General features: G+C 39.8%; 1 protein-coding gene across 2 annotated transcripts in view; it reads right to left on the bottom strand.

Annotated features, from left to right (window-relative positions):
* Positions 1 to 4,196: 4,196 nt before the first annotated feature.
* ccny (cyclin Y) overlaps positions 4,197 to 12,078 on the bottom strand; it is a 244,030-nt gene continuing 236,148 nt past the window's right edge. For both annotated transcript variants that reach the window (XM_072253993.1, XM_072253994.1), the window contains one exon: positions 4,197 to 7,354. In XM_072253993.1, coding sequence (XP_072110094.1) covers positions 7,238 to 7,354 — 117 coding nt within the window. In that variant the 3' untranslated portion in view covers positions 4,197 to 7,237. The remainder of the gene's footprint in view (positions 7,355 to 12,078) is intronic.

Genomic DNA, 12,078 nt, shown 5'->3' with positions numbered 1-12,078 from the left:
ACATGGATAGAAACAGTTTAGAAGGATACAAGCCAAATTTGGGCAAATGGAACTAACTTGAATGAAAATCGAGGTCAGCGTGACCAGTTGGGCCAAAGGGCCCATTTCCATCTGTCTGACTCTATGGCTATTTCCCTGTGTCCATATTTAGAATATGATCAAATATTTAACTTAATAATACTAACTAATTTATACTGCACTTTTCATACAGATGACGTTTTACAATGCGATAAAGTGCAAATGTGAAAATAAAAGCTAAAAAGATAAATGCTAAGAGGATGTTAGTTAAAAACAAGGTTAAATAAATAGGTTTCAAGCTGGCATTTGAAAGTATCAACTGAGTCTGCATCCCTCATAGTTTTAGGTATTGAATTCCACAGTTTAGGAACATAGTTCAAAGAAGCTGAGCAGCAAATTATCCTTCAAGGGAGACTGTTTAAGTTAGGGAGACCAGCAGAAGACCTGAGAATTCCAGCGGGATCATAAAACAAAAACAATGTACTTTGACCCTAGACAATTGAGAACTTTAAAAACAAGTAAGAGAACTTTAAAATCAATTCTAAAAGCCAATGCAGAGTAGTTCGGATGGGAGTGATATAGTGGTTTTAGTTAAAAATCTAGCAGCGGCATTCTGAATGAGTTGAACTTTGTCCATACATGGTTTTGGAAGGCCAGTAAAAGGTACATTGCTGTAATTTAGTGATATAAAGGCATGAATTAGTTTTTCAGCATCATTACATGACAGAAACAGATGTACCTTTGCAATATTTCTTAAGTGTAGAAATGCTGCTCTGGGCACTTTCTTAATGTGGGATTAAAATTCAAATCTGAATGAAGGGTAACACCCAAGCTAGTTGATTCTGATTTTACAAGAGGAGCCAAGTTCCCAAGTTTATCAAGAAGTTTCTCTTTTGGCTTTGGGACCAGTTAAGTAGTATTTCACTTTATCTTCGTTTAGTTTTAGGAAATTATTGCTTATCCATTTGGTTACTGCAGCTACACCAGAAGTCAGAGAAGATAGAGTGTTCATGCTCAGGACATCAAGCTCAACTGAGATGTACAATTGTGTGTTATCCACGTAACTGGAAATCAAGTTGAGACTCTTTCATGATGTCTCATAACAGGAGCATGTATAAGGCAAAGAGTAGGGGACAAAGACAGCTTCCCTAAGCAACACCAAAAAGTAAATCATGTCTTAGAAAATTTGTCTCCAAAACAGACAAAAAAATTTCTCTCTAAGATATATGAACGAAACTAAGGGTACTACCAGAGAGGCCAAGCCAGATCTCAAGGCGATCTAGAACATTGTGGTCAATTGTGTTGAAGACAGCACTTAGATCTAGGAGAATTAGAACTGAGACCCTGTTGACATCAATGTTGATCCCAAGGTTGCTAACGATTTTGGTAAGGGCCATCTATATGCTGTGGTTTTCACTAAAACCTGACTGAAATTTTTCTAGAAAATTGTTCTCATTCAGAAAGTTGTCCAGTTGTTTGAATGTTTTACAAAGTGAATTTTTTAACCAAGTGTGGACTCTGTTTTCATATACAGGATATATCAAAAGAGTGTTCATGACTTAACCATCCATTTGCTATATTTTTACTGCTATTAATCTGATTCACCATTTCACTTTCCCTTCAGATGCCTTATTCCAATTAAAACCATTACCTTCCCTCATCACAACTGTCCCTCAGTAACTGAGCCCTCAACTTTAACAAGAAAAATTGCAGATGCTGAAAATCTGAAATAAAAATGGACAATGTTGGAAACGTTCAGCAGTTCAGACAGCATCTGCAGGGAAGAACCGAGTTTACATTTTAAGTTGACGACCTTCCGTCTGGATATCAACCTAAAATGTTAAATCAGTTTCATTCTCCACTAATGCTTCATGTCCAACTAAGTATTTCCAGCATTCTCTATTTTCATTTTAGCTCTCAACTTTACTCTGATAAATCTAAATCTGTGTGTTAGATGATGGGAAAGCTAATTTCCAGATATATCTCCTTGTGATATAATCATCTACCAATGAATTTGTTGTTTGCCACATAGGTCATCACGAAGATTAAATAATGATTTCTCAACATTCCAACGTTCTGAGTTGCTCAGGGCTCTATTCAAACACCCAATTCCTAATCAGCACCTGCAATAAAAATTCCTGTGCATAGAAATTTGATATCAGAAAGGAATTAAATAGTATATCCCATTCTTTCTTATGCTATTCCTTAAGCAGAAATAGAGGGGCAATAGTAAATTACAAGCTGTAAACATGACGGTGGTTATGTTTTCAAAGATGCAAATACCTACCTAGTGCAGGCAAAGAGAAGGCATCTGGGTTAGTGGATAAGACCATAAGATATAGGAGCAGAAGTAGGCTATTCAATCGTGGGCTGATCCAATTCTTCCAGTCATCACCACTCCTCTCCATACCCTGTGATGCCCTGGCTAATCACAAACCTATCTATCTCTGCCTTAAATACACCCAATGACCTGGTCTCCACAGCTGCTCGTGGCAACAAATTCCACAGATTTGCCACCCTCTGACTAAAGTAATTTCTCCACATCCCTGTTCTAAATGGACGTCCTTCAATCCTGAAGTCGTGCCCTCTTGTCCTAGACTCCCCAACCATGGGAAATAACTTTGCCACATCTAATCTGTCCGGGCCTCTTAACATTCGGAATGTCTCTATGAGATCTCCCCCTCATTCTCCTGAACTCCAGGGAATACAGCCCAAGAGCTGCCAGATGTTCCTCATATGGTAACCCTTTCATTCCTGGAATCATTCTCATGAATCTTCTCTGAACCCTCCCCAATATCAGTATGTCCTTTCTAAAATAAGGAGCCTAAAACTGAACACAATACTCCAAGTGTGGTCTCATGAGTGCCTTGTACAGCCTCAACATCACATCCCTGCTCTTATATTCTATACCTCTAGAAATGAATGCCAACATTGCATCCGCCTTCTTCACAACTGACTCAACCTGGAGGTTAAGCTTTAGGGTATCCTGCACAAGGACTCCCAAGTCCCTTTGCATCTCTGTATTTTGAATTCTCTCCCCATCTAAATAACTATCTGCCCATTTATTTCTTCCACCAAAGTGCATGACCATACACTTTCCAACATTGTATTTCATTTGCCACTTCTTTGCCCATTCCCCTAAACAATCTGTCTTTCTGCAGGCTCGCTCTGTTTCCTCAACACTACCCATTCCTCCACCTATGACTGATAACTGATGTAAACAGTGCTGATAGAAAATAGTTTCCATCACAACAAGCAGCAAATTAATCTATCAGCACTAAAACTTTGTACTCTTAAAAAAACACGCCATTATGTTGGCATCATAGAAGTCACTTCTGGCAGTAGAATCAATACTAGTAAAGGAGAGAGTTAGATTGGCTGGTTGAGTGGAGTCACAACAACAACCCACACTTAACAGCAGCAAGACCAAGGAATTGATTGTGGACTTCAGGAAATGGAAATCAGGAGAACACACACCAGTTGTCATCGAGGGTTGAGCAGTGGAAAGGATGAGCAGCTTCAAATCCCTAGGTATCAACATCTCAGTGGATCTATCCATGGCCAAACACATTGATACAATCACGAAGGCATGCCAGTGGCTCTACTTTGTTAGGAGTTTGGAGATTCAGTAGTATCACCAAAGACTTCTGCAAATTTATATGGATATACAGTGGAAAGCATTCTGGTTGTTATACCACAGCTTGAAATGGGGCCCCAATACACAGGATTGCAAGAGGCTGCAGAGTTTCATAGAGGCAGCCAGCATCATCATGAACATATCCCTCCCCACCATTGAGGCCATCTTCAAGAAGGCGGCATCCATCATTAAGGACCATCACTATCCAGGAACATGCCCTGCAGATTCTAGTTATTACTATCAGGGAGGAGGTACACACTCAACAATTTAGGAACAGCTTTTTCTCCTCTGTCATCAGATTTTTCAACAGTCCACAAACCCGTATTACCTTGTTATTCCTTTTTTATTGTTTATTTTTGTAATTTATAGATTTTTGTCTCTGCACTATACTGCTGCCACAAAATAACCCATTTTACCTATGTCAGTAATGTTAAATCTGATTCTAATGTTACTTTTAAACCCTATTGAAACACTCGATTTTTTTTCTACTGGAATATTTTGAATAAGCACAAATATTGCAGAATTTAACCAAATTGGCACCTAACTTTATTAAAATAGTCATTCACTGTCACAGTAATGGGAAGCAATTGGAAATCTTCAGAGCTTACCCAATTCTAACCAGGGTGGCAGCCCTTTGGTAGGTTACTGTATGCTTAAGAATGAGATACAGTCCAGGATATCTGTAGTGTGCAGTTTATCCATCGACACTCTTTTGTATTTGGCAAGGTTGACCAACAAAAGGGGTTTAAAAAGCGCTGTTTGCATTGATACAAAGAAACATAAAATGCTCATTGTAAGCCATTTTCTGAGGTTTAAACATTAAAAGTCAAACCGAAAAAAAAATTGCTACAGTAGGTTTTCTCAGCACAAGAAACATAATTAAAGTACATAATCAGTTTGTCACAAAAAAAGCTTTTATATTCCAACTAACCAAGGATCAAGGGAAATCTCTCTATACAGAGGTAGAGTCCAGTGCACATGGCTAAGACAAGAATCACCAGTCTAAACTAGACTGAGCCAGATTCTACTGAGACCACTTTACATTTTAAGTAAGCATCAGACTGTATGTACATACATACAATAAATAGGTTATACAATCTTTAACAAGTTTAATAAATTTCACAAAAGTACACTTATACTGGGATAATTACAGAGTTCATCAATGTTCATCTCATTAAAATTCACTCGCAGTTATGTTAACATGATGAATTTTTCTTTCTAAAATACTTTGAAAACTGTATCAAAAAAATTAAATCAGTGATTAAATTACTAAGGTTAAGGTTTTGGTCAAAATTGGTTTTGAGTTATATGAATGGATTTAATAATTAACACAACTATTTTATTTATCCTAATTTTTGCTCTCTTTTTCTTCCAAAGGCATCAACGTTTGCCAGGTTCCACAGATGCCCCAGCTGCTTTTTGGCACCTCACTCCAACAGTTGTTCTTCACGAGCAAGACTGGGCAGACAAAACAGAACATCAGAGCCAAGCCCAAGCTGGTGTCCAACTGGCACTCAGGCAGTGCCCAGAGCGGTTGTTGGGAAGCACGTCTGCTTTTTTTTTTTTTTTTTTTTTTTTTTTTGAACACAGTGCCCACTGGAGCACCCAAATGACCAATGAGATCCACTAACTTGGCAAAGATCACAAACCACAGCATCCCTGATCTGTATGGCTTAGCACACAGTGCAGTGCAGTTACCCTCTGAGCCAATGGAGCAGTGCAATTGTGTTTTTTGATAGAATTTCCCCACTAACAGTTCTCAACAATTTTGTTACAGATGAGCAAATTGGAATTTAAGTCAATGAGCATAATGCCTGAACCACTTGATAACAAACATAATGGTAGTAATTTTCCCTGCTCTTAGAAACACTTTTGATTTCCCTCAAGAGGACACATTGTTTTCAATGAATCAAAATCAAGATGTTTTGCCCATTATATGGAGACAAATCTATCCAGGGACTGCTATGTGTGGTTTTTACTGTGCATCACTTAAATGTCTAATAGCAGAAGGCATGCATTTAAGGTGAGAGGGGGTAAGTTCAAAGGAGATGTGAAGGATGTTTTTTTTACACAGAGCGGTGAGTGCCTGGAATGCACTGTCTGGGGTGTTGGTAGAGGCAGATGCTTTAGAGATTTTTAAGAGACATTTAGATGTGGAAGGATGTGCACATTGTATAGGCAAAAGAGATTAGTTTAGTTAGCCACATGATTACTAATTTAATTGGTTTGGCACTACATTGTAGGCTGAAGGGCCTGTTCCTGTGCTATGTTCTACCAGGTTCAATTCTAGATCTAGCCTGCAATTATGTTTCAAGAACAGCACAACTTTCAGTGAAATTGTGTGCTAATAACATGATGGTGTGATAAAACAGAAATAGGGATTCACAGTATGGAATAATACAGAATTTCCACAAAATATCAGAAGAGGTCGCTGTTGAGTTCACTTGTGAGACATGAGTGTGATAAACTTAATTTCTCATTTCAGTGAGTGATAAACCCATGTCAAACTGGTTTTACGTGAAATGTTGTGGAGTGTTGAAAATTATAGAAAAGTCTAAAAGAAATCATAAAATCAAGACAATAGCAAGGTGAATGTTTTCTGTCCAAAAATAGTGATGATATGAATGCTAACATATGAGGTATACATTTGGAAATTATCCATGTGAAATATACCTTCAAGTATATCAATTTAAAGAGTAATATGAAAGGAGCAGTGGCTATCCTAATAAAGATTCACGTGAAATCTTGTGCTGCTAGACTGTCCCTGCAACATAAACAGAGCTCAACTCCAAGAGCGTCAAAAAAACAAACTGGTATAAAAACATCATCATGGGTCTTGTGGAATAAGTGATTCTGACCAGTAAGTGCTGGCTGTAATGTACTTCAATTTAGTATGTGGAAACAATTGCACTAGAGCATTTTACATCTTTCCGTGGCTTTTCACAGGACTGAAAAGACGCTATGGATTTGCCTTCACTGGGAAATACTGCCTTCGTGGGGTAGGGTGGTGCAGAATAGGCAAGGAATCAAACATTAAGCCAATCTCTAAAATGGTTTCTGAAACACAGCAGATCATTGTTGACCATTGTGGCATTTCACACGAGTGGTTCATCTTTTACACACTCATGAAAGTCTAACCATAAATTTATCAGGCTTAAAATAAATTAAAAATAAAATACTGGTGCTCACAAACTGCCCCAGCTATGTGCTGAAAGCAAACTTCTTACTCAGCCACATTGTCTCAACATATTTCCTGCAAACAAGCCAACTGCTAAGAATGACATTTTTCTTCCTCAGTTTTCCATCTCTGGACCCCTTTTTTCCATTTATGATGGTGGCCCATATTGAAAGGGGTGGGGGTGCAGTTTAGAGGCAGTGAAGATGCTAGAAATGAAAGTCCTTTCTCATAATTTCAAAGTTTTTGTTCTCTCAAATGAGATTTTTCCATTTTCCTGTGCTACACAAGATGGAGGCACTGTGAAGGCATCTAGCCAAAGTCTAATGAAGTCTCTCTTATTTTCTTTCCCCCAGACAAAAACTGGATGGATGATAGCGTATTTATTCGAGCAAAGCTGCCCAGTATTAAGGAATGATGGCCGGAGACCATCGGATCACAGTCAGATTGTCTGCACTGGCTGAGCGCTTCCGAGCAGATTTCCTCAAGTCCTTGTACTTGTCCTCGCACAGTCGGGATAGTGCCTGGAAAATTCAAAGGCGACAGAGGTTAAATGTGCAACAAAGCACAACTAAAGAAACAATCTTGGAACGTGGTGAGTCATGGGCTTCATTTTCCATTTATAGATGATCCTTTACAAAAGGTTATTCTACCAGGCATAACCAGAGCTGACACACTAACCAACAACTTGTGTGACACTTGCCCTTTCACATTTAAAACAAAACCATTCATCCTTTTTGATTTAATTGTCAGCTGACAACATTTACAGGATAAATAAGTATGTTCATTTACACATCAAGGAGGTTAATCATCGACTTCTGGCTTGCAAGCCAGTGTTAAATGTGTAAACATAAGTCAACTTCAAGCCTATAATTAGTGAAGACAGCTGTGAAAATTTTGCCATTTAACTTTCATATTAATTATGTTTTCAACAGCTTCAGAAGACCAAAATCTATCTCTAAGGCAGTGTAACAAATATTCAATGAAAACCACAAAAAACATTATGGATATTCAACAGACTCTGGCTCAGCTGCAAGAGAGCCTTGTTCTGGTCATATAGGATGGAAGATAAGAGCACTTTATTTTGCTGAACTCCTGATGACTAACTCCACAGACCTCCCATGTCACCTCTCTGATGGTCATTTGATTAGAAATTTAACACAAAAAAGACCATTCAGTCCACAGTGTCTAAGAGGATCTATCCAGCTTAATCCTACTTCCTAGCTTTTGATCCACAGCTCTATAATTGCTAATATTTCAAGAGCACAGAGGAGTAATTTTTATGCCAATGAGGGTTTCTTCCACCATCACTGTGTCAGTCAGTGAGTTCTAGATATCCACTAAACTCAGAGTAAAACATTTCTCATTCCCCCCCCCCCCTTATTCTATCAATAACTTTAAATAAGTACTCTGGATGTTTTCAATCTCCCTCCATGGGATGAAGGCCCCGTTTCTACGCTGTAGTGTTATATGACTCTTTGAATCGATGTAGGGAACTCTATCAACTCTACGCCCATCAAGATTTTGTACAATTAGTGCATCTACATAGTAGGTGGTGACTATTCTACTGTGGTAGCAGATCAGAATTTCAGTTCAGTACTCACGTCATGCCCTCTTCTCATTACTACCATCAGGGAGGGCAGCAGCCTGAAAACCCACAATCAATGAACAGCTTCTTCCCTTTTGCCATCAGATTTCTAAATGATCCATGAAAATTACTTCACTATTCTTCTCTTACACAACTTATTTATTGCAGCATGTATGTCTTGCACTGTACTGCAGCTACAAAACAACAGATTTCATGACCTATATCAGTGGTAATAACCCGGGTTCTGAAATCCACACAAGTATTTTCTAGATTGGTTAAAATGCATAACGGATGTAGTTTTCCAATCCCAGTACCATAAAAGGAGGTGGAAAAGTGATGAGAATGAGTGCAGACTCAACTTGTTCAACCTTTTTTTCATGTTAGTGATTCCCCCTGTAAGATAAGATCATCCTTGTGAACCTTCTCTGAATTGACTCTGAATATATATTTTCTTAAATAAAGACACCAAAATGGTTGACTCGTCTTACGCACAGTTATAGGAAGACTTTTATACTCCAAGTCCTTTGAAATAAGGGCCAAGATTTCAAAAGCCTTTCTATTTACCTGCTCACATGAACGGTGGATTTCTACATTTCATCTATGAGCCAAATCACTTTACGCTGCAGCTTTCTACAGCCTATCTCCACGTTTTTATCATAATTATTTCCAAAATTAACAACTTCCCATTTTGTCACAATATGCTCCATTTGTTCACTTCTGACCTCTGCTTAACCTATCAATATCTCTCAGTGAACTGCTTGGAATGTTTCTCACAGATTACCTTCCTGAAAATTTGGTTGCTACATATATCCACTTTGTTCCCCTAAATCATTAATATACACAAAAGACAAATAGATTTTTAAAAAGAAGCAGGAGTAGGTCACTGTGCCCCTAAAGCCTGCCCCACCATTCAATATAATTGTGGCTGATCTGCCCCAGATCTCATCAGCTCTTCTGCACCGGTTTCCCATAGCCCCCATTCCACAATCGTTCAATACTTCATCTACTTCTAGGTATTCATTCAGAAAGCCAGGAGGCGTGGGATCCAAGGAAACCTGGCTGTGTGGATTTGGAATTGACTTGCCTACAGCAAGCAAAGGGTGGTACGAGATAGAATGTATTCCTCCTGGAGGTCCATGACTAGTGCTTAGAAAGGAACTGTTCTGGGAACCCTGTTCTTTGTGATTTTTATAAATGACTTGGGTAAGGAAGAGGAAGGGTGGGATTAGTAAGTTTGTAGATGACATGAAGGTTGGTGATATTGTGGATAGTTGAGAAGGTTGTAGTCATGTCGCAAAGGAACACTGATAGGATGTAGAGCTGGGCTGAGAAGGGGCAGGTAGAGTTCACTCCAGAAATTTGTGGAGAAATACAGGTTGGAAGGTCAACTTTGAAGGCAGAGTACATGGCTAATGGCACGATTCTTAGTAGTGTGGAAGGTCAGAGGAATCCAAAGGTCCGCATCCAAAGATCCATCAAAATTGTGCAAGTTTATAGGGTGGTTAAGAAGGTGAAATGGTTTGTTTGTTGTTAGTTGGGGGACTGAGTTCAAAAGCCATGAGGTAATGCTCTAGCTCTATAAAATTTTAGCTAGACTACACTTGGGGTATTGTGTTCAGTTCTGGCTGCCTCATTATAGGAAGGATGTGGAAGCTTTACAGAGGGTGCAGAGGAGATTTACCAAGATGCTGCGTGGATTAGAGAGCATGTCCTATGAGGAAACACCAAGCAATCTAAGGCTTTTCTCTTTGGAGTGAAGGTGGATAGAGGTGTAGAAGATGAAAAGAGGAACAGATAGATAGAGTTGGCAATCAGTGCCTTTTTCCCAGGGCGGCAATAGATAATACAGGAGGGCATACTTTTTAAGTGATTCGAGTAAAGCAAAGGGGAGCTGGCGGAGATAAGGTTTTTGCTCAGAGAGTGGTAAGTGCATGGAATGCACTGCTGAGGATAATGGTAGAGGCAGGCACTTTATGAGCAGTTAAGAGATTCTTAGATAAGCACATGGATGCAAGACAAATGGAAGGCTATATGAGAGGGAAAGGATAGATTGATCTTGGTTAAAAGGTCAGCACATCGTGGGCTGCAGGGTCAGCACTGCTCTATATTCTTCTAGTAATATTACAAATGATCTAGCCTCCACAATGCTCTGAGACAGAGAATTCTGGAGAATCAAGACCCTCTGTAAGCAGAAGTACCTGTGGACTTCAATTTTAAATATCACTTGCTAATCTTATAACTGTATACCTTCCCTGAGATTTTCACAGTAGTGGAAAGATCTTAACATCTACCTTGTTGTGCATCCTCAGGATCCAGCATGCTTAAATAAGATCTCCTCATTCTTCTAAACACCAAAGATTGCATTTTAATTTTTCTAGCTGTTTTTGAAAAGCCAATCCTCTCATCGCAGAAATCTCTGATATTGCAAACAGCTGAGGACCCCATAATGATCCCGGTAATCACTGATTACATGTTGCCAAATTGAAAACCACTCCTACATCCGTATTCATTACTTTGGTATGCCCCTGCTAATAAATTACTTCCAACACCATGAAATCTTATTTCTGATGTAACCATTTGTGTTGCACATCATTACGGCTGCTGTTTCCCTCTATGGTTCCATACTGTTGCTTTAGCTGAGGAGTGGGGGTTGTGGGGATAAGCTCCCTCTACTTATTAAATGTTCCCAATGGCATGAGTCTGAAACAGCCTCTGACAACCAAGCTCAGCTCCTGGCCTTCACCAGTGGGCTTAGCTACTAAGCCTGGTGGAACCATTTCTACTGCCAGGAGAAGGACCAGAATTGGGTTAAAACCAGTTGCTTCGGGCAGATGAGGTTCGTCAGCCATGGTTGGCAGTTCATCCAGGAGAAGGAAAACCGTCACTGCCTTGTGGCTATACCCACTCATGGGGAAGACTCTGGGTGTAAATCCGAGGAAAAATCTGGACCTGGTGTCCGAAGGTAGTCCTACGTTGAACTCAATGCTGACTGGCAACTCCTGTGACACTGCTGGTACCAAACTGTATCTCTGCCGTTCTTCTGAATTCATCAGCTACAAGGAGAGGGGGAGCTCGTTGCCCTCTCCATATCCTGCTGCCCTTGGCTGCACACTTTTGGAAAAAAAAGGATCAGCCATGATTGAATGGCTGAGCAGACTCAATGGCCAGATGGCCTAATTCTGCTCCTCTGTCTTCTGGTCTACTTGCGTGGGTATACAACGTAAACAGATAGGACACATCCATGGTCGACCTCAACCAACAGAGGAAGGCTTCTCTCTAATCCCATCTATACACTCTGATTGACCGTTTCTCAAAGAACTATAAATATATTTCTCAACCAACACACACAAAATGCCGGTGGAGGAACTCAGCAACATCTATGGAGGGGAATAAACAGTTGACATATTGGGCCACAAGCCTTCATCAGGAGTGAAATGGAAGGGGTGTAAGGCAGAATGAGAAGGTGGGGGGTGTGGGGGGGGGCAAGGAGGACAAAATGGCAACTGATAGGTGAGTCCAGATGAGGGGAAAGGTCGGTAGAGGGAGGATCAAAGGGAAAGATGTGAGAAGTTAGGATGTGATTGTTAGGGAAGGCATAGGGCTAAAGAGGAGAAATCTAATAGGAGAGGACAGTGGACATTGAAGAATAGAAATGAGGAG

The sequence above is a fragment of the Mobula birostris genome, chromosome 3, assembly GCF_030028105.1.
Source record: "Mobula birostris isolate sMobBir1 chromosome 3, sMobBir1.hap1, whole genome shotgun sequence".
NCBI classification, from domain to species: Eukaryota; Metazoa; Chordata; class Chondrichthyes; order Myliobatiformes; family Myliobatidae; genus Mobula; species Mobula birostris.
Note: the sequence above shows the minus strand (reverse complement) of the source record. Positions and strands in the feature narration are given on the sequence as shown.